The sequence below is a fragment of the Oncorhynchus gorbuscha genome, linkage group LG20 (assembly GCF_021184085.1).
Source record: "Oncorhynchus gorbuscha isolate QuinsamMale2020 ecotype Even-year linkage group LG20, OgorEven_v1.0, whole genome shotgun sequence".
Lineage (NCBI taxonomy): Eukaryota > Metazoa > Chordata > Actinopteri > Salmoniformes > Salmonidae > Oncorhynchus > Oncorhynchus gorbuscha.
Window position 1 is genome coordinate 940,028 of NC_060192.1, and position 22,936 is coordinate 962,963.

Genomic DNA, 22,936 nt, shown 5'->3' on the forward strand with positions numbered 1-22,936 from the left:
TTTGTTTTTGAATTCTTTGTGGATCTGAGAAATCTGAGGGGAAAACATGTCTCTAATACGGTCATACATTTGGCAGGAGGTTAGGAAGTGCAGCACAGTTTCCACCTCATTTTGTGGGCAGTGAGCACATAGCCTGTCTTCTCTTGAGAGCCATGTCTGCCTACGGCGGCCTTTCTCAATAGCAAGGCTATGCTCACTGAGTCTGTACATATTCAAAGCTTTCCTTAATTTTGGGTAAGTCACGGTGGTCAGGTATTCTGCCGCTGTGTACTCTCTGTTTAGGGTCAGTCACAGTGGTCAGGTATTCTGCCACTGTGTACTCTCTGTTTAGGGTCAGTCACGGTGGTCAGGTATTCTGCCACTGTGTACTCTCTGTTTAGGGTCAGTCACAGTGGTCAGGTATTCTGCCGCTGTGTACTCTCTGTTTAGGACCAAATATCATTCCAGTTGTCTCTGTTTTTTTGGTAAATTCTTTCCAATGTGTCAAATAATTCTCTTTTTGTTTTCTCATGATTTGGTTGGGTCTAATTGTGTTGCTCTGTGGGCTTTGTTTGTGTTTGTGATCAGAGCCCCAGGACCAGCTTGCTTAGACGACTCTGCTAGGTTAATCTCTCTGTAGGTGATGGCTTTGTTACGGAAGGTTTAGGAATCGCTTCCTTTTAGGTAAATTGAACAGCTCTTTTCTGGATTTTGATAATTAGCAGGTATCAGCATAATTCTGCTCAGCATGCATAAAGGGCAATGGGTTCTATAAATGATTCAAGTATTTTTAGCCAGATCCTAATTGGGATGTTGAATTTTATGTTCCTTTTGATGGCATAGAACGCCCTTCTTGGCTTGTCTCTCAGATCGTTCACAGCTTTGTGGAAGTTACCTGTGGTGCTGAGGTAGACAACGGTGTCTAGATGGAATTTGTATTTGTGGTCCTGGCAACTGGACGTTTTTTGGAACACCATTATTTTTGTCTCACTGAGATTTACTGTCAGGGCCCAGGTCTGACAGAATCTGTCCAGAACATCTAGGTGCTGCTATAGGCCCCCCTTGGTTGCAGACAGAAGCACCAGATCATCAACAAACAGTAGACATTTGACTTCCGATTCTAGTAGGGTGAGGCCGGGTGCTGAAGTCTGTTCTAGTGCCAATGCCACTCTCTTTTCTGTCACTGGTTCCCCTTAACCCATCCCTCTCTCCCCCATATAACCCTTTCACCCACCTCTCCCATCTTTCTCTACCCTTCTTTATTTCTGTCATTTCCTTCTCTCGCTGTCTCTCTCATTGCTAACCTCTAGTCAATCTGACTAACTATGACCATACTGAATGCTTTACAGTCATTTCAGAGACACAACAGCCAGTTAGTCTTTTATCTGTTCAATGTCAGAGTTGTTGAGATGCCAGGGAAATGTGAAATACTCCCAAGTCCTTGATCTTTCAATCTCCATTCACTCACTCTAGAGAAAACACACACATTCATGCACGCGAACACACACACCTACTCTAGAAAAAACACACACCTAAACACCACTGAGTCAGTCAAACCTTTATTGAAACATTACAAAACAAAAAACGAAGTATTGCCATTCTACACCACAACATTTGTACCTTACTGTTAAAAGCCCCCTAGTTTCAGACTGTGTGTGTGTGTGTGTGACTGGAGTGTGTGTGTGTTTTATGGCTGGTGTGTGTGTATGGCTGGAGTGTGTGTGTGTTTTATGGCTGGTGTGTGTGTATGGCTGGTGTGTGTGTTTTATGGCTGGTGTGTGTGTATGGCTGGTGTGTGTGTTTTATGGCTGGTGTGTGTGTATGGCTGGAGTGTGTGTGTGTTTTATGGCTGGTGTGTGTGTGTGTATGGAGTGTGTGTGTGTTTTATGGCTGGTGTGTGTGTATGGCTGGTGTGTGTGTTTTATGGCTGGTGTGTGTGTATGGCTGGAGTGTGTGTGTGTTTTATGGCTGGTGTGTGTGTATGGCTGGAGTGTGTGTTTTATGGCTGGTGTGTGTGTATGGCTGGTGTGTGTGTTTTATGGCTGGTGTGTGTGTATGGCTGGAGTGTGTGTGTGTTTTTTATGGCTGGTGTGTGTGTATGGCTGGAGTGTGTGTTTTATGGCTGGTGTGTGTGTATGGCTGGTGTGTGTGTTTTATGGCTGGTGTATGTGTGTGTATGGAGTGTGTGTGTGTTTTATGGCTGGTGTATGTGTATGGTTGGAGTGTGTGTGTGTTTTATGGCTGGTGTGTGTGTATGGCTGGAGTGTGTGTGTGTTTTATGGCTGGTGTGTGTGTATGGCTGGAGTGTGTGTGTGTTTTATGGCTGGTGTGTGTGTATGGCTGGAGTGTGTGTGTGTTTTATGGCTGGTGTGTGTGTATGGCTGGAGTGTGTGTATGGCTGGTGTGTGTGTATGGCTGGAGTGTGTGTATGGCTGGTGTGTGTGTATGGCTGGAGTGTGTGTATGGCTGGTGTGTGTGTATGGCTGGAGTGTGTATGGCTGGAGTGTGTGTATGGCTGGTGTGTGTGTATGGCTGGAGTGTGTGTATGGCTGGAGTGTGTGTATGGCTGGAGTGTGTGTTTTATGGCTGGTGTATGTGTGTGTATGGAGTGTATGTGTGTGTATGGCTGGAGTGTGTGTATGGCTGGAGTGTGTGTTTTATGGCTGGTGTATGTGTGTGTATGGAGTGTATGTGTGTGTATGGCTGGAGTGTGTGTATGGCTGGTGTGTGTGTATGGCTGGAGTGTGTGTTTTATGGCTGGTGTATGTGTGTGTATGGAGTGTATGTGTGTGTATGGCTGGAGTGTGTGTATGGCTGGTGTGTGTATGGAGTGTGTGTATGGAGTGTGTGTATGGAGTGTGTGTATGGAGTGTGTGTATGGCTGGAGTGTGTGTATGGCTGGTGTGTGTATGGAGTGTGTGTATGGAGTGTGTGTATGGAGTGTGTGTATGGAGTGTGTGTATGGAGTGTGTGTATGGAGTGTGTGTATGGAGTGTGTGTATGGAGTGTGTATGGAGTGTGTGTGGCTGGAGTGTGTGTGTGGAGTGTGTGTGTATGGAGTGTGTGTATGGAGTGTGTGTATGGAGTGTGTGGCTGGAGTGTGTGTGTGTGGAGTGTGTGTGTATGGAGTGTGTGTATGGAGTGTGTGTATGGAGTGTGTGTATGGAGTGTGTGTATGGAGTGTGTGTATGGAGTGTGTGTATGGAGTGTGTGTATGGAGTGTGTGTATGGAGTGTGTGTATGGAGTGTGTGTATGGAGTGTGTGTATGGAGTGTGTGTATGGAGTGTGTGTATGGAGTGTGTGTATGGAGTGTGTGTATGGAGTGTGTGTATGGAGTGTGTGTATGGAGTGTGTGTATGGAGTGTGTGTATGGAGTGTGTGTATGGAGTGTGTGTGCGCGTGACTGGGAGAAAAAAGGCAGAAGAGAACAAAGACAGTTTGACGTTAGTGTGAACCCACTCTGGAAAAGCCCATATCTGTGGGCGAGATATGAAAGGAGATAGAGGCTGAATGAGAGGTTTACATTCATAATTGGATTTGATCTAAAACACATTCCGAGGTTGCTAATGAATACAAAACACATTCTCTTTGCAGGCCTGTTGCGCATCAAGAGTGTTTGTTTGTGCTCGGCTATGAAAGCCAACTGACATTTACTCCTGAGCTACCGACCTGTTGCACCCTCTTTAACCTCTGTGATTATTATTTGACCCTGTTGGTCATCTATGAACGTTTGAACATCTTGAAGAACGATCTGGCCTTAATGGCCATGTATTCTTATAATCTCTGCCTGGCACAGCAAGATGACTGGAGCCTGGTTCCTCTCTAGGTTTCTTCCTAGGTTCCTGCTTTCTAGGGAGTTTTTCCTTGTTACCGTGCTTCTAGATCTGCATTGTTTTCTCTCTGGGGTTTTAGTCTGGGTTTCTGTACAGCACTTTGTGACATCTGCTGATGTAAAAAGGGCTTCATAAATACGTTTGATTGATTTTTTGTGTGTGTGTGTGTGTGTGTGTGTGTGTGTGTGTGTGTGTGTGTGTGTGTGTGTGTGTGTGCGTGCGTGCGTGCGTGCGTGCGTGCGTGCGTGCGTGTGTGCGTGTGTGCGTGCGTGTGTGTGTGCGTGTGTGTGTGTGTGTGTGTGTGTGTGTGTGTGTGTGTGTGTTCTCTGCCTGCTTCATAGTCACTTTATTCACAAAGTATATTTACACATTCTTGGAAAATAGGACTTTAGTGAATAGGGGCTGCCAGCAATAGACAATGTACAAAGATATGATTATAATAATTAATGGAAGCTCTGAAATTATATTTGAGATGCTCATAAAAGAGGCATTCATGCTTTGGGCCAGAGATTGATGCATGAACTGTCTCGTCTAAATCAATAAGATATGAGTTATTTCACTTGTTGGTTCCAAGTGTTTTTATTGTAAGACTTTTCTCACTGTCTCTCTCTCTCTCTGTCTCTCTTCCAACAGGTGGAGAGGAAAAGACACATTGGGAATGACATTGTCACCATAGTGTTCCAGTTCCAGGAGGGGGAGGACACATCTCCGTCATTTAAACCCTCCATGATCAGATCACATTTCACACGTATCCTTTTCTTACGGCGAAACAAAGACCGCTGGGAAATATCTCGGACATTTCTACAAGCGACCTTGAGCAGCCAGAATCGTAGGCCCTTTCCAGAAACATTGCCTTCTCTGGGCAATTTAATGTAAATCTGAAATAATTGAATAGGTATAAGCAATATGATAGCAGCACCATAGGCAGCTAGGTTGGCATTTTCATCATATTGCTTATTGTGTACCTAGGTATCTAACATTGCATGTCTTCACAAGTGCCTACGGGGTAGAGGATAGGGTAAGTGTCTAGGGGGTAGGGGATAGGGTAAGTGTCTAGGGGGTAGAGGATAGGGTAAGTGTCTAGGGGGTAGAGGATAGGGTAAGTGTCTAGGGGGTAGAGGATAGGGTAAGTGTCTAGGGGTAGAGGATAGGGTAAGTGTCTAGGGGGTAGAGGATAGGGTAAGTGTCTAGGGGGTAGAGGATAGGGTAAGTGTCTAGGGGTAGAGGATAGGGTAAGTGTCTAGGGGGAGGATAGGGTAAGGTCTAGGGGGTAGAGGATAGGGTAAGTGTCTAGGGGTAGAGGATAGGGTAAGTGTCTAGGGGGTAGAGGATAGGGTAAGTGTCTAGGGGGTAGAGGATAGGGTAAGTGTCTAGGGGTAGAGGATAGGGTAAGTGTCTAGGGGGTAGAGGATAGGGTAAGTGTCTAGGGGGTAGAGGATAGGGTAAGTGTCTAGGGGGAGGATAGAGGATAGGGTAAGTGTCTAGGGGTAGGATAGGAAGTGTCTAGGGTAGAGGATAGGGTGTGTCTAGGGGGTAGAGGATAGGGTAAGTGTCTAGGGGGTAGAGGATAGGGTAAGTGTCTAGGGGGTAGAGGATAGGGTAAGTGTCTAGGGGGTAGAGGATAGGGTAAGTGTCTAGGGGGTAGAGGATAGGGTAAGTGTCTAGGGGGTAGAGGATAGGGTAAGTGTCTAGGGGGTAGAGGATAGGGTAAGTGTCTAGGGGGTAGAGGATAGGGTAAGTGTCTAGGGGGTAGAGGATAGGGTAAGTGTCTAGGGGTAGAGGATAGGGTAAGTGTCTAGGGGTAGAGGATAGGGTAAGTGTCTAGGGGGTAGAGGATAGGGTAAGTGTCTAGGGGGTAGAGGATAGGGTAAGTGTCTAGGGGGTAGAGGATAGGGTAAGTGTCTAGGGGGTAGAGGATAGGGTAAGTGGGTCTAGGGGGTAGAGGATAGGGTAAGTGTCTAGGGGGTAGAGGATAGGGTAAGTGTCTAGGGGTAGAGGATAGGGTAAGTGTCTAGGGGGTAGAGGATAGGGTAAGTGTCTAGGGGGTAGAGGATAGGGTAAGTGTCTAGGGGGTAGAGGATAGGGTAAGTGTCTAGGGGTAGAGGATAGGGTAAGTGTCTAGGGGGTAGAGGATAGGGTAAGTGTCTAGGGGGTAGAGGATAGGGTAAGTGTCTAGGGGGTAGAGGATAGGGTAAGGTCTATAGGGATAAGTGTGTCTAGGGGTAGAGGATAGGGTAAGTGTCTAGGGGGTAGAGGATAGGGTAAGTGTCTAGGGGGTAGGGGGTAAGTGTCTAGGGGTAGGATAGGGTAAGTGTCTAGGGGGTAGAGGATAGGGTAAGTGTCTAGGGGGTAGAGGATAGGGTAAGTGTCTAGGGGGTAGAGGATAGGGTAAGTGTCTAGGGGGTAGAGGATAGGGTAAGTGTCTAGGGGGTAGAGGATAGGGTAAGTGTCTAGGGGGTAGAGGATAGGGTAAGTGTCTAGGGGGTAGAGGATAGGGTAAGTGTCTAGGGGGTAGAGGATAGGGTAAGTGTCTAGGGGGTAGAGGATAGGGTAAGTGTCTAGGGGGTAGAGGATAGGGTAAGTGTCTAGGGGGTAGAGGATAGGGTAAGTGTCTAGGGGGTAGAGGATAGGGTAAGTGTCTAGGGGTAGAGGATAGGGTAAGTGTCTAGGGGGTAGGGATAGGGTAAGTGTCTAGGGGTAGGGATAGGGTAAGTGTCTAGGGGTAGAGGATAGGGTAAGTGTCTAGGGGGTAGAGGATAGGGTAAGTGTCTAGGGGTAGAGGATAGGGTAAGTGTCTAGGGGGTAGAGGATAGGGTAAGTGTCTAGGGGGTAGAGGATAGGGTAAGTGTCTAGGGGGTAGAGGATAGGGTAAGTGTCTAGGGATAGGTAAGTGTCTAGGGGGTAGAGGAGGGTAAGTGTCTATAGGGTAAGTGTCTAGGGGGTAGAGGATAGGGTATAGGGGATAGAGGATAGGGTAAGTGTCTAGGGGGTAGAGGATAGGGTAAGTGTCTAGGGGGTAGAGGATAGGGTAAGTGTCTAGGGGGTAGAGGATAGGGTAAGTGTCTAGGGGGTAGAGGATAGGGTAAGTGTCTAGGGGGTAGAGGATAGGGTAAGTGTCTAGGGGGTAGAGGATAGGGTAAGTGTCTAGGGGGTAGAGGATAGGGTAAGTGTCTAGGGGGTAGAGGATAGGGTAAGTGTCTAGGGGGTAGAGGATAGGGTAAGTGTCTAGGGGGTAGAGGATAGGGTAAGTGTCTAGGGGGTAGAGGATAGGGTAAGTGTCTAGGGGGTAGAGGATAGGGTAAGTGTCTAGGGGTAGAGGATAGGGTAAGTGTCTAGGGGGTAGAGGATAGGGTAAGTGTCTAGGGGGTAGAGGATAGGGTAAGTGTCTAGGGGTAGAGGATAGGGTAAGTGTCTAGGGGTAGAGGATAGGGTAAGTGTCTAGGGGTAGAGGATAGGGTAAGTGTCTAGGGGGTAGAGGATAGGGTAAGTGTCTAGGGGGTAGGGATAGGGTAGAGGATAGGGTAAGTGTCTAGGGGGTAGAGGATAGGGTAAGTGTCTAGGGGGTAGAGGATAGGGTAAGTGTCTAGGGGGTAGAGGATAGGGTAAGTGTCTAGGGGGTAGAGGATAGGGTAAGTGTCTAGGGGTAGAGGATAGGGTAAGTGTCTAGGGGGTAGAGGATAGGGTAAGTGTCTAGGGGGTAGAGGATAGGGTAAGTGTCTAGGGGGTAGAGGATAGGGTAAGTGTCTAGGGGGTAGAGGATAGGGTGTCTAAGTGTCTAGGGGGTAGAGGATAGGGTAAGTGTCTAGGGGTAGAGGATAGGGTAAGTGTCTAGGGGTAGAGGATAGGGTAAGTGTCTAGGGGGTAGAGGATAGGGTAAGTGTCTAGGGGGTAGAGGATAGGGTAAGTGTCTAGGGGGTAGAGGATAGGGTAAGTGTCTAGGGGGTAGAGGATAGGGTAAGTGTCTAGGGGGTAGAGGATAGGGTAAGTGTCTAGGGGGTGTCTAAGGGGGGGTAGAGGATAGGGTAAGTGTCTAGGGGGTAGAGGATAGGGTAAGTGTCTAGGGGGTAGAGGATAGGGTAAGTGTCTAGGGGGTAGATAGGATAGGGTAAGTGTCTAGGGGGTAGAGGATAGGGTAAGTGTCTAGGGGGTAGAGGATAGGGATGTCTAGGGGTAAGTGTCTAGGGGGTAGAGGATAGGGTAAGTGTCTAGGGGTAGAGGATAGGGTAAGTGTCTAGGGGGTAGAGGATAGGGTAAGTGTCTAGGGGGTAGAGGATAGGGTAAGTGTCTAGGGGTAGAGGATAGGGTAAGTGTCTAGGGGGTAGAGGATAGGGTAAGTGTCTAGGGGGTAGAGGATAGGGTAAGTGTCTAGGGGGTAGAGGATGTGTCTAGGGGGTAGAGGATAGGGTAAGTGTCTAGGGGGTAGAGGATAGGGTAAGTGTCTAGGGGGTAGAGGATAGGGTAAGTGTCTAGGGGGTAGAGGATAGGGTAAGTGTCTAGGGGGTAGAGGATAGGGTAAGTGTCTAGGGGGTAGAGGATAGGGTAAGTGTCTAGGGGGTAGAGGATAGGGTAAGTGTCTAGGGGGTAGAGGATAGGGTAAGTGTCTAGGGGGTAGAGGATAGGGTAAGTGTCTAGGGGGTAGAGGATAGGGTAAGTGTCTAGGGGGTAGAGGATAGGGTAAGTGTCTAGGGGGTAGAGGATAGGGTAAGTGTCTAGGGGGTAGAGGATAGGGTAAGTGTCTAGGGGGTAGAGGATAGGGTAAGTGTCTAGGGGGTAGAGGATAGGGTAAGTGTCTAGGGGGTAGAGGATAGGGTAAGTGTCTAGGGGTAGAGGATAGGGTAAGTGTCTAGGGGGTAGAGGGGTAAGTGTCTAGGGGGTAGAGGATGGGTAAGTGTCTAGGGGGTAGAGGATAGGGTAAGTGTCTAGGGGGTAGAGGATAGGGTAAGTGTCTAGGGGGTAGAGGATAGGGTAAGTGTCTAGGGGTAGAGGATAGGGTAAGTGTCTAGGGGGTAGAGGATAGGGTAAGTGTCTAGGGGGTAGAGGATAGGGTAAGTGTCTAGGGGGTAGAGGATAGGGTAAGTGTCTAGGGGGTAGAGGATAGGGTAAGTGTCTAGGGGGTAGAGGGGGTAGAGGATAGGGTAAGTGTCTAGGGGTAGAGGATAGGGTAAGTGTCTAGGGGGTAGAGGATAGGGTAAGTGTCTAGGGGGTAGAGGATAGGGTAAGTGTCTAGGGGTAGAGGATAGGGTAAGTGTCTAGGGGGTAGAGGATAGGGTAAGTGTCTAGGGGTAGAGGATAGGGTAAGTGTCTAGGGGGTAGAGGATAGGGTAAGTGTCTAGAGGATAGGGTAGTGTCTAGGATAGGGTAAGTGTCTAGGGGGTAGAGGATAGGGTAAGTGTCTAGGGGGTAGAGGATAGGGTAAGTGTCTAGGGGGTAGAGGATAGGGTAAGTGTCTAGGGGGTAGAGGATAGGGTAAGTGTCTAGGGGGAGGATAGAGGATAGGGTAAGTGTCTAGGGGGTAGAGGATAGGGTAAGTGTCTAGGGGTAGAGGATAGGGTAAGTGTCTAGGGGTAGAGGATAGGGTAAGTGTCTAGGGGGTAGAGGATAGGGTAAGTGTCTAGGGGGTAGAGGATAGGGTAAGTGTCTAGGGGTAGAGGATAGGGTAAGTGTCTAGGGGGTAGAGGATAGGGTAAGTGTCTAGGGGGTAGAGGATAGGGTAAGTGTCTAGGGGGTAGAGGATAGGGTAAGTGTCTAGGGGGTAGAGGATAGGGTAAGTGTCTAGGGGGTAGAGGATAGGGTAAGTGTCTAGGGGGGTAGAGGATAGGGTAAGTGTCTAGGGGGTAGAGGATAGGGTAAGTGTCTAGGGGGTAGAGGATAGGGTAAGTGTCTAGGGGGTAGAGGATAGGGTAAGTGTCTAGGGGGTAGAGGATAGGGTAAGTGTCTAGGGGGTAGAGGATAGGGTAAGTGTCTAGGGGGTAGAGGATAGGGTAAGTGTCTAGGGGGTAGAGGATAGGGTAAGTGTCTAGGGGGTAGAGGATAGGGTAAGTGTCTAGGGGGTAGAGGATAGGGTAAGTGTCTAGGGGGTAGAGGATAGGGTAAGTGTCTAGGGGGTAGAGGATAGGGTAAGTGTCTAGGGGTAGAGGATAGGGTAAGTGTCTAGGGGGTAGAGGATAGGGTAAGTGTCTAGGGGTAGAGGATAGGGTAAGTGTCTAGGGGGTAGAGGATAGGGTAAGTGTCTATAGAGGATAGGGTAAGTGTCTAGGGGGTAGAGGATAGGGTAAGTGTCTAGGGGGTAGAGGATAGGGTAAGTGTCTAGGGGGTAGAGGATAGGGTAAGTGTCTAGGGGGTAGAGGATAGGGTAAGTGTCTAGGGGTAGAGGATAGGGTAAGTGTCTAGGGGGTAGAGGATAGGGTAAGTGTCTAGGGGGTAGAGGATAGGGTAAGTGTCTAGGGGGTAGAGGATAGGGTAAGTGTCTAGGGGGTAGAGGATAGGGTAAGTGTCTAGGGGGTAGAGGATAGGGTAAGTGTCTAGGGGGTAGAGGATAGGGTAAGTGTCTAGGGGGGTAGAGGATAGGGTAAGTGTCTAGGGGGTAGAGGATAGGGTAAGTGTCTAGGGGTAGAGGATAGGGTAAGTGTCTAGGGGGTAGAGGATAGGGTAAGTGTCTAGGGGGTAGAGGATAGGGTAAGTGTCTAGGGGGTAGAGGATAGGGTAAGTGTCTAGGGGGTAGAGGATAGGGTAAGTGTCTAGGGGGTAGAGGATAGGGTAAGTGTCTAGGGGGTAGAGGATAGGGTAAGTGTCTAGGGGGTAGAGGATAGGGTAAGTGTCTAGGGGGTAGAGGATAGGGTAAGTGTCTAGGGGGTAGAGGATAGGGTAAGTGTCTAGGGGGTAGAGGATAGGGTAAGTGTCTAGGGGGTAGAGGATAGGGTAAGTGTCTAGGGGTAGAGGATAGGGTAAGTGTCTAGGGGGTAGAGGATAGGGTAAGTGTCTAGGGGGTAGAGGATAGGGTAAGTGTCTAGGGGGTAGGGGGCTGTTTTTGGACCATACACATCACTGCTAGCTTCATAGATTGTATGTGTTCAGGCTATTTCCTTCATTTTCTCTGCAAGATATCTTTGCGTTAGTTAGATACAACAGTCAAAACGACAGTTACAGGTATGTGGAGGTGTTTTTTCATTAGTATTTTTCAGGTACATGGCACGTCGATGGTGTGTGTATGTGTGTTTGTGCATGTATGTGTATGCATGCATACAGATGTAGGATCTTAATTTGATGACTCTTTTGTTTATGAGAATTTTCCCAGCACAGCAGAAAATGCTAACTTAGTGTATTCAAGGTGTAATGCTTGAAGTTTGTAATTTCCACTTTAAAATGTAAGACATGATTTGCCCTAACGTAAAATACAGTATATTCAACCCCTACAAAAACATATATTCATATTAATGAATTATAATCCCCATAATAATTTCCTGTTCCTGTAGGGTTATTTTCCAGCTGTAGCACACTGTGTGTGTGTTAAATATAACAGTGCTTTGTGTGTTCCAGATTGAAGATGTTCTCTGAGGAGAGTGTGCCACTGTTCGGACCGCCCCTTCCCTCACCACCAGTGTTTACAGACCACCAAGAATTCAGGGACTTTTTGTTAGTCAAGCGTAAGATCAGTGACTCACTCGCTGTTTAGTTTACAGACTGTTACAGCTGAACTGTGTGCAATGAGCTAATGCACTGCAGTGACTAATCGGTCACATTTAAAGGCCCTTAGTAGGACGTGAATTAATAGTAAAACCTCTGCAGAATGTAGACATTATAATTTATGGAGATTCATTAAGCATGTACAAGACGTTGATAGTTTTAAATGTGACCAAAGAAAGTTTGAAAGTTTTTGAAGCTTTTGTATTGTCTTTTTACGGTGATCATATAAGTGTGTACGTACATGTGGGTATGTTCTCCTAATGAACCCCTCTCTCTGTCCTGCAGTAATCAATGGAGAAAAGGCCACCCTGGAGACGCCCACGTTTGCCCAGAAGCGCCAGCGGACTCTAGACATGCTGATCCGTTCCCTCTACCAGGACCTGACCTCTGACCTCCACAAGGTACAGCTGTCCCACACACTAACTAACCCAGCCTGGTCTATCCCTACCCTTTTCACACTACTGAGCCAAACCGAGCTGAGCTAAACTGAGTTGTCCTCCACTGGCTTGGTTATGCATCCAGCCATTATAGTTGCAGGAACTGTGGTGACAATGAGTCAAATTAAATATATGTGCCAGCGTGGTTCACGATGGTGTGAAAAGGGGCTCTCCTTTCCTCTGGTTCTGCTCCTGCTTCTAAAAACAAGGTTTTCCTCCAACTTCCATAGTCCACAAGTTTGCTCTTTAATTCATGCGTCTTGATTGGAATATGAGGAAGTGACATTACTCTATACATCAAATGTACTGTATTTATATAGCCCTTCGTACATCAGCTGATATCTCAAAGTGCTGTACAGAAACCCAGCCTAAAACCCCAAACAGCAAGCAATGCAGGTGTAGAAGCACGGTGGCTGGGAAAAACTCCCTAGAAAGGCCAAAACCTAGGAAGAAACCTAGAGAGTAACCAGGCTATGAGTGGTGGCCAGTACTCTTCTGGGTGTGCCGGGTGGAGATTACATGGCTAAGATGTTAAAATGTTCATAAATTACCAGCATGGTCAAATAATAATAATCACAGGCAGAACAGTTGAAACTGGAGCAGCAGCACGGCCAGGTGGACTGGGGACAGCAAGGAGTCATCATGCCAGGTAGTCCTGAGGCATGGTCCTAGGGCTCAGGTCCTCAGAGAGAGAGAAAGAAAAAGAGAATTAGAGAGAGCATACTTAAATTCACACAGGACACCGGATAAGACATGAGAAGTACTCCAGATATAACAAACTGACCCTAGCCTGCCGACACATAAACTACTGCAGCATAAATACTGGAGGCTGAGACAGGAGGGGTCAGGAGACACTGTGGCCCCATCCGAGGACACCCCGGGCAGGGCCAAACAGGAAGGATATAACCCCACCCACTTTTCCAAAGCACAGCCCCTTACACCACTAGAGGGATATTTTGTGTCTCTCACGTGGGTAGGCAGACCATTCCATAAAAATGTTGCTCTATAAGAGAAAGCCCTGCCTCCAGCTGTTTGCTGGAGAATTAGGAGGCCTGTGTCTTGTGATTGTAGCGTACGTGTAGGTATGTACGGCAGGACCAAATCAGAGAGATAGGTAGGAGCAAGCCCATGTAATGCTTTGTAGGTTAGCAGTAAAACCTTGAAATCAGCCCTTGCCTTGACAGGAAGCCAGTGTAGGGAGGCTAGCACTGGAGTAATATGATCACATTTTTGGGGTTCTAGTCAGGATTCTATCAGCCGTATTTAGCACTAGGTGAAGTTTATTTAGTGCTTTATCCGGGTAGCGGGAGGGTAGAGCATTGCAGTAGTTTAACCTAGAAGTAACAAAAGCATGGATTCATTTTTCTGCATCATTTTTGGACAGAAAGTTTCTGATTTTTGCAATGTTACGTAGATGGAAAAAAGCTGTCCTTGAAACAGTCTTGATATGTTAGTCAAAAGAGAGATCAGGGTCCAGAGTAACGCCGAGGTTCTTCACAGTTTTATATATTTCCCTTTGCACCAGCTTCTGACCACTGATCTGATCTAGGCTCTCTGGTCACGGTTTGTACCACAGCCAAGTGAGCTACCTACTGTTCTGAACCACTGCAGCCCTGTCTATCTCTCTCGGCTCTAACCACTGCAGCCCTGTCTATCTCTCTCGGCTCTAACCACTGCAGCCCTGTCTATCTCTCTCGGCTCTAACCACTGCAGCCCTGTCTATCTCTCTCGGCTCTAACCACTGCAGCCCTGTCTATCTCTCTCGGCTCTAACCACTGCAGACTGCATAACACTGGGACTCCTGGATGCTGCTACAACGCTCACATTTTGTGGACTCTCCTCCCTCTCTGTACCCCATGCCACTTCCTTTGTCTATTGTTTCTCATATGACTCAGTTCTATGCTGCTGCATTTCCCACTGTCTCCACTTCTCTATCTCTCTTTCTGTGTGTGTGTGCGTGCATGCGTGTGCCCGTGTGTGCGTGTGTGTGTGTGTGCACTTGTGTCCGATGTGCAGGTTCCCTTCTCTCCCCAGAACATGCTCAACAGACGCTCGTTCAGTGACGTGCTTCCAGAGTCGCCCAAGTCCGCCCGCAAGAAGGAGGAGGCACGACAGGCCGAGTTCGTCAGGATAGGACAGGTGACACACACAGGGACAGACAACATACAGAGTAGCGCAGTCACAGTCTTTATCTCATATGCATGCACCACACACTCTCATGCTCTCTCTCTGTTGTCCAGGCACTAAAGCTCAAGACCATCGTCAGAGGAGATGCCCCCACCAGTCTGGTCACTACGGGCCTGTGTAGAAAAGAGGTGAGAAGAGCAACAGACACAGACACACACACACTCAGCCCCAGAGGCACGAGAGGTTGACACAGGAGTGAAAATAAATTCCTTTCCAGTCCTGATCCTGCATCAGTTCTATAACCCTGAAACTTTCCTGTCCCTTTCTGATAAAAAGTACTCCCATCCAGTGTTCATTTTTACGTGCAGAAATATGTAGGCTATTGTGTTAGTTCAGTAATGCAATTTGAGACTGTGAAATGTGATTATCTTACCTATTTTAGTTAAATGCACTGACTGTAGGCCTATTCTAAATGACCTAAATGTGGATAGATTAAGCTGGAGGATGAGGACAGAGACCCCAGCAGGATGGTCGACTCAGCGCCGGCTTAGAGCTGAGCACTGCCACATTTTAACATTTACAACACATTAACATTTGTATTTATTATGGATCCCCATTAGCTTCCAGGGGTCCAGCAAAATGAAGGCATTTTATACCATTTTAAAAAGTACAATACATTCACAGATTTCACAACACACTGTGTGCCCTCAGGCCCCTACTCCACCACTACCACATCTCTACAGTACTAAATCCATGTTTATGTATAGTGCGTATGTTATCGTGTATGTTTGTGTTGCTTCACAGTCCCCGCTGTGTGTTTTTTAATCTGTTTTTTAAATCAAATTTTACTGCTTGCATCAGTTACTTGATGTGGAATAGAGTTCCATGTAGTCATGACTCTATGTGGTACTGTGGAATAGAGTTCCATGTAGTCATGACTCTATGTAGTACTGTGGAATAGAGTTCCATGTAGTCATGGCTCTATGTAGTACTGTGGAATAGAGTTCCATGTAGTCATGGCTCTATGTAGTACTGTGGAATAGAGTTCCATGTAGTCATGGCTCTATGTGGTACTGTGTGCCTCCTATAGTCTGTTCTGGACTTGGGGACTGTGAAGAGACCTCTTGTGGCATGTCTTGTGGGGTATGCATGGGTGTCCGAGCTGTGTGCCAGTAGTTTAGACAGACAGCTCAGTGCCTGTAGAACATGCCTTGTTGATCATGTTAAGAAGGCAGAGCTTCTCTTTATTATAGACAGACTTCTCCCCATCTTCGCTACTACAGCATCAACATGTTTTGACCGTGACAGTTTACAATCTAGTGTTACTCCAAGCAGTTTAGTCATCTCAATTTCCACATGATTTATTACAAGATTTGGTTGAGGTTTAGGGTTTAGCAAGTGTTTTGTTCCAAATACATTGCTTTTAGTTTTAGAAATATTTATGGCTGACTTGTTCCTTGCCACCCACTCTGAAACTGCAGCTCTTTGTTGAGTGTTGCAGTCATTTCAGTCACTGTAGTAGCTGATGTGTATAGTGTTGAGTCATCCGCATACATAGACACTGACTTTACTCAGTCAGTGGCATGCTAGTAAAAATGGAAAAAACAAGGGGCCTAAACAGCTACCCTGGGGAATTCCTGATTCTAACTTGATTATACAGGCTTCCATTAAAGAACACCCTCTGTGTTCTATTAGACAAGTAACTCTTTATCCACATTATAGCAGGGGGTGTAAAGCCATAACACATGTTTTTTCCAGCAGCAGACTATGATCAGTAATGTCAAAGAGTGTTGTGCTTGTTGAATGTCCTTCCCTGTAAGCATGCTGAAATTCTGTTGTCGATTTGTTTACTGTGAAATAGTATTGTATCTGGTCAAACACAATTTTTTCTAGAAGTTTACTAAGGGTTGGCAACATGCTGTTTGGTCGGCTATTTGAGGCAGTAAAGGAGGCTTTACTAGGTAGCGGAATGACTTTAGCTTCCCTCCAGGCCTGAGGGCACACGTTATCTAGTAGGCTTAAATTGAAGATTTGGTAAATAGGAGTGGCAATATCCAATTGTTAGTAGTTACTATCCTGTCTCAACTCTACAACTCCCGTATGGGCTCGGGAGAGACGAAGGTCGAGAGCCATGCGTCCTCCGAAAAACACAACCCAACCAAGCCGCACTGCTTCTTAGCACAGGGCGCAACCAATCCGGAAGCCAGCCGCACCAATGTGAACCTAGTGACCTGGTCAGCGTGCGCTGCGCCCGGCCCGCTCCGTTAGCATTCCTGTCTTTTCGGTAGATGTTATAACCATGTATTGCAAAGGTATTATCTAAGTGAGTTTCATAGAAATTAATGTCAGAATATGTTACAAAGTTATTGACTTCATGGACCTTGTTTGGACCTTGTTTCTTAGGCTAATGTTAATGTTAATAAAGGCCATTTTTTAGCACTTTTCTGATTTGCTTGATTGTTTTTGATGCTTTACTGGGAAGCTCATCAGAGGTAGATTCACTCATGTTATTTACATTGGAGCGCAGGGTGAGCTGCATAAAGTGGTCTTCCTACTATTGCACACAGCCTCAGTGCTAACAGTGGTTTATAGGCTCATGATTACTGCTTACATTAGCTGTAGGATAAACAGATGTATTTGGTGCAATTAGGGGTACATACATTTAATGACTTACATTGTGTTTGCCAATAGCCCTAAGATCATTGTCACAATGCTACGGATTAACTGAGCTCTTGGATCATCAGCAGCTGTGTCGCTTCAGCCCGCTTGTCCCGCTCTCCGGATGGTAGCCTATTTGTTTAAACGCACAATTGTTTTACAAGCTGTGTACTCGGTTCCTACGTTTTCAAAGACAACTCCATAAAATGTTTCTAAAACACCGCTCTTTCCTTGGCTCTAATGTTAGTGTCTGCAACAAGACATTGCAATTCATCTATTGGAGGCTTCATCATTTAGCCTACTGACGTAGAAAATATGTGAACACGCTATCAAATTAGTGGATTCGGCTATTTCAGCTACACCTGTTGCCGACGGGTGTATAAAATTGAGCACACAGCCATGCAATCTCCATAGACAAACGTTGGCAGTAGAATGGCCTTACTGAAGAACTCAGTGACTTTCAACTTGGAACATTCATAGGATGCCACCTTTCCAAGAAGTCTGTTTGTCAAATTTCTGCCCTGCTAGAGTTGCCCCCCAGTCAACTGTAAGTGCTGTTATTGTGAAGTGGAAATGTCTATGAGCAACAACGACTCAGCCACAAAATGGTAGGCCACACAAGCTCACAGAATGGGACAGCCGAGTGCTGAAGCGCGAAACCCATGTCCTCAGTTTGCAACACTCATTACAGGGTTCAAACTGCCTCTGGAAACAACGTCAGCCGCACACAAGCCTAAGATCACCATGTGCAATGCCAAGCATCGCTGGAGTGGTGTAAAGCTCGCCGCCATTGGACTCAGGAGCAGTGGAAATGCGTTCTCTGGAGTGATAAATCACTTTTCACCATCGTGCCAACTGTAAAGTTTGGTGGTGGAAGAATAATGGTCTGGGGCTAGGCCCCTTAGCTCCAGTGAAGGGAAATCGTAACACTACAGCATACAATAACATTATAGATGATTCTGTGCTTCCAAATTTGTGGCAACAGTTTGTTTCAGCATGACACTGTCCCCGTGCACATAGCGAGGTGCACATACATTTGGTCATGTAGTGTATATTAGGCCTAACCTACACAGTTGTTGATTTTATGAATTGCTGTACACACTTCCATCCCCAAAAAACCATCTGTTTTGAACTATTCCTGTAGACTGTTGATCCTGTCCCGAACTTGACTCTAGATCTTAACGCCCATAATCCGAGTCCTGTTTCCTTGTCAACCTTTACCATGCACTACTTTTTGTCTCACTGAGGCCTAGTGGATCACCATGCCATAATACCATATTTACTAACTGTGTGACATGTTCTGTTGTACCATTGTAACATAATGTAGACGCCAGTTGATATACTGGTAACTACGTGTTTGTGGTGATGCTGTGATGTCCTTTTTTGTGTGTGTTTGTGTGCTGCAGCCTTGGGAGTCCCAGTCGTTCTGCAGTACGTTTTCCTATGAGACAGTGTGTGCTGACTCCTGGGGTCAGTCTCTGTTGGTCGCCACGGAAGCAGCAGGGGTCATGATGATAGATGGTGAGGTCATCACACACATATACACACACACTGAGGTTATAGAATGAAAGGCGCTTTATAATTAGTGGACTATTTTATTATAACTGTCATATGCATTATTCAATTATCACTTGAATGTCAATGATTCATTCAGCATTGATGTCATCATAAAATTAAACTCGTAACATTATACTTTCCCTATATTTCAGCTGTTGATCCACTTCTTTCAAACCCAGGTGAGTGTAACACAGTCAATTCTCCTCTTTCAGTGCTACAACTTCTTAGTGTTCAATAAACCGAAATAATTTAATTCAGCCTACTATTTCAGGCAATGTTTTTATTATTGCAGCAACGACATCAGTCAGTGTTTTCATCAATAGGTAGTAAGATCCTGAGCGCTGCATGACCAATAGACCAATGTGTTGTGTTGGTAGACGCCCAGGTCCTGCCCCCAGTGCAGGTGTTTGATAAGACCATGGTGGTGAAGCAGATGCATGTTCTAGAGCCTCAGGATCTCCTCATCACCAGGACTGACAAAGGTGTGTGATGGTCTCTTTGTCTCTCTTCATCTGACTCTCTTTCAGTCTCTTATTCTCTCTCTCCCCCTCCCTCATTCCCTCAGCTATTTTCTATTTCTCATTTTTTGCTTCCTCCCACTCCCTCTCTCTCTCTCTCTCTCTCTCTCTCTCTCTCTCTCTCTCTCTCTCACTCTCCCTCACTCCTTCCATCCCTCTTTTTCTGAGTATTAGGCTCTTTACTTCTCTCTCCGTCTCTCTGTCACTCCAGCAAACACATTGATCTTCCTCCCTGGGCTGAGGCTGACCTACACACATCCACTCTCTGTAGACTGCTGTTTGTGTGTTTGTTTGTGTGTATCCTGCAGGAACAGGTTCTGGGTTGACCTACTGAGATACACTTACACTTCCCACTGTTACACCTACTGAGATACACTTACTGTTATCACTCTTCAGATAAGGAGAGAGAAAGAGAGACTGAAACCGAGAATGAACAAAGGGGGGGGGGACAAACCTTTATTTTGGATTTATTTAACCTTTATTTAACTTGGCAAGTTGGTTTAGAACAAATTCTTATTTGCAATGACGTCCTACACCGGCCAAACACGGATGACGCTGAGCCAATTGTGTGCCGCCCTGTGGGACTCCCAATTACAGACGCTTGTGATACAGCCTCGATTCGAACCAGGGTGTCTGTAGTGACGCCTCTAGTACTGAGATGCAATGCCTTAGATCACTGTGCCACTCGGGAGGAAGGGAGTGAGGGAGGGAGGAGGGAGGGAGGGAGGGAGGGAGGGAGGGAGGGAGGGAGGGAGGGAGGGAGGGAGGGAGGGAGGGAGGGAGGGAGGGAGGGAGGAGGGAGGAGGGAGGGAGGGAGGGAGGGAGGGAGGGAGGGGGAGGGAGGGAGGGAGGGAGGGAGGGAGGGAGGGAGGGGGAGGGAGGGAGGGAGGGAGGGAGGGAGGGAGGGAGGGAGGGAGGGAGGGAGGGAGGGACACAGTCAGACAGAACAGAAGAAATGCTCATCCAAATAAAGCTTGTTTTTATTTCAGTGTAATGTAAAGAGAACATTCCAGGTCTATTATATAGTTGTTTTAGCACCAATCACAAAAGCCAGTCTTGTATTTCCATACACTGTAATGTATTCACCATAACATTGACAGACCTCACTAAAGTGTGACATATGTCAGAGCTAGATTAGCTTCTACAAGTGATAGGATTCCATAGTGATTTAATTAAGCCTATTTTAACCTCAAATCAAGTGTAATTTGTCACGTGCTTCATAAACAGGTACATGTATACTAACAGTGAAATACTTACGGGCCCTTCCCACCAATGCAGAGAGAGACAGTAACACAAGGATTAAATACACAATGAGTAATGAACACTCAGGAAGCAGCTGCAGTCGGTGAGTTTAATAGGAACGAACAACGTGAACAGCGTCTAAAGATGAGAAATAATGGGTGATACAACGGAGCCCTGGGGTGTGATGAAGTCCAGGTGATGGGTTACCAGATAAAATACTACCTAATGGGTGATACAACGGAGCCCTGGATAAAGGGGAAGTAATCAGGGTGTGATGAAGTCCAGGTGATGGGTTACCAGATAAAATACTACCTAATGGGTGATACAACGGAGCCCTGGATAAAGGGGAAGTAATCAGGGTGTGATGAAGTCCAGATGATGGGTTACCAGATAAAATACTACCTAATGGGTGATACAATAAAATACTACCTAATGGGTGATACGGAGCCCTGGATAAAGGGGAAGTAATCAGGGAAGTAATCAGGGTGTGATGAAGTCCAGATGATGGGTTACCAGATAAAATACTACCTAATGGGTGATACAATATAGGTAGGAATTAAGTGACAAGGAGCCCTGGGGTGTGATGAAGTCAATGCAGGTGATGGGTTACCAGATAAAATACTACCTAATGGGTGATACAACGGAGCCCTGGATAAAGGGGAAGTAATCAGGGTGTGATGAAGTCCAGATGATGGGTTACCAGATAAAATACTACCTAATGGGTGATACAACGGAGCCCTGGGGAAGTAATCAGGATGTGATGAAGTCCAGGTGATGGGTTACCAGATAAAATACTACCTAATGGGTGATACAACGGAGCCCTGGATAAAGGGGAAGTAATCAGGGTGTGATGAAGTCCAGGTGATGGGTTACCAGATAAAATACTACCTAATGGGTGATACAACGGAGCCCTGGGGAAGTAATCAGGGTGTGATGAAGTCCAGATGATGGGTTACCAGATAAAATACTACCTAATGGGTGATACAACGGAGCCCTGGGACTGAGACAACTTGAAGAAGTAATCAGGGTGTGATGAAGTCCAGGTGATGGGTTACCAGATAAAATACTACCTAATGGGTGATACAACGGAGCCCTGGATAAAGGGGAAGTAATCAGGGTGTGATGAAGTCCAGGTGATGGGTTACCAGATAAAATACTACCTAATGGGTGATACAACGGAGCCCTGGATAAAGGGGAAGTAATCAGGGTGTGATGAAGTCCAGGTGTGTCATGATGGGTTACCAGGACCGGTGGTTAGTAGACTGGCGACGTCTAGGAGACATTGTAATTGAGGTAGATATCTACATATAGGTAGGAATTAAGTGACAAGGCAACAGGATAGATAATAAACAGTAACAGCAGCATATGTGATGAGTCTAAATAGTTTGTTCAAAAATGTAAAAAAAAAAGTCAATGCAGATACTCTGGGTAGCTATTGGTTAATAACTTCTTGCGACTACCAAACCCGTATCCGGGAGCGTAAAGCCTCAAGCTCATTAGCATAACGCAACGTTTCCTGTCGACAAGCAAAGGAAAGCGAAAAACAACATTCTTATGGTCTGTCCAAACGACAAAAGGAACAGTCGCCTCAACCACTGTCGTTGCGCTCAGATGGCGCAGGCGATGAGAAAAATATTGCTTTTAGAAGATCAAAAGCTCCTGGGCGGAACCGGACCACTTAAAACACGTCTTGACAGAAGTAAGAGCTGTGAGAGGGGCAGCAACTTGACCGAAATTACGAATGAAACGCCGATAGAAATTAGCGTGAAAATCGCAAATGAAATGAAATAGATATATTCAGACACAAGCTTAGCCTTTTGTCGTCTCAGATTTTCAAAATATGCTTTTCAACCAAAGCTACACAAGCATTTGTGTAAGAGTATTGATAGCCTAGCATAGCAGTAAGCCTAGCATTCAGCAGGCAACATTTTCACAAAAACAAGAAAAGCATTCAAATAAAATAATTTACCTTTGAAGAACTTCGGATGTTTTCAATGACGAGACGCTCAGTTAGATAGCAAATGTTCATTTTTTCCAAAAATATTATTTGTGTAGGCGAAATAGCTCCGTTTTGTTCATCACGTTTGGCTAAGAAAATGTCCGGAAAATGCAATCACTACAACGCCAAACTTTTTTCCAAATTAGCTCCATAATATCGACAGAAAAATGGCAAACGTTGTTTAGAATCAATCCTCAAGGTGTTTTTCACATATCTATTTGATAATATATCAGTCGTGACAGTTGGTTTCTCATCAGAAGAACCCATGGGGACCATGAAACAAGGATCAAGGCACTGCATCATTAAGGTCAGCGTCCACACAGATCTAGATGAAGAGACCTGAGTAGAACCAGTAGCCCTCCGCTTAGAGAAAATCTTTGACCACTGTGTGGAGTCCCTCCAGAGTCGAACGACAATTCGGAGCAGTCACTGAGAAAGAGAACAATCAAAGCCACACAGGGAACCTCCCGACTCATCTTTGACCACTGGAAAAATACTGCAGCTGGAGATTACGCAATAATTGCAACGGAGGACACCAAGCGGCCACCTGGTAGATGTAGTCTCTTAAGGTCAATCTTCCAATGATTTGCCTACAAATACGTCACAATGCTGTTGACACCTTGGGGAAGCGACAGAAAGCCTAAGCTCATTCGTGGCCCATTCACAGCCATATAAGGAGTCATTGGCATGAGGCGGTTTCAAAAAATGCGGCACTTCCTGATTGGATTTGTATCTGGGTTTCGCCTGTAACATCAGTTCTGTGGCACTCACAGACAATATTTGGAAACGTCAGAGTGTTTTCTTTCCAAAGCTTTCAATTATATGCATAGTCGAGCATATTTTCGTGACAAAATATCTTGTTTAAAACAGGAACGTTTTTTCATCCAAAAATTTAAATAGCG

The 22,936-nt window shown here is 46.2% G+C and overlaps 1 protein-coding gene across 1 annotated transcript in view; it reads left to right on the forward strand.

Moving 5' to 3' along the window:
- The window catches only part of LOC124006819 (GTPase-activating Rap/Ran-GAP domain-like protein 3), a 159,970-nt gene that overhangs the window by 109,575 nt on the left and 27,459 nt on the right, over nucleotides 1–22,936 (forward strand). The window contains 9 exon segments of the mRNA XM_046316997.1: nucleotides 4,447–4,561; nucleotides 10,914–10,959; nucleotides 11,350–11,456; nucleotides 11,782–11,897; nucleotides 13,968–14,072; nucleotides 14,174–14,248; nucleotides 18,125–18,239; nucleotides 18,428–18,454; nucleotides 18,653–18,757. Of these exon segments, the coding sequence (XP_046172953.1) occupies nucleotides 4,447–4,561; nucleotides 10,914–10,959; nucleotides 11,350–11,456; nucleotides 11,782–11,897; nucleotides 13,968–14,072; nucleotides 14,174–14,248; nucleotides 18,125–18,239; nucleotides 18,428–18,454; nucleotides 18,653–18,757 (811 nt within the window).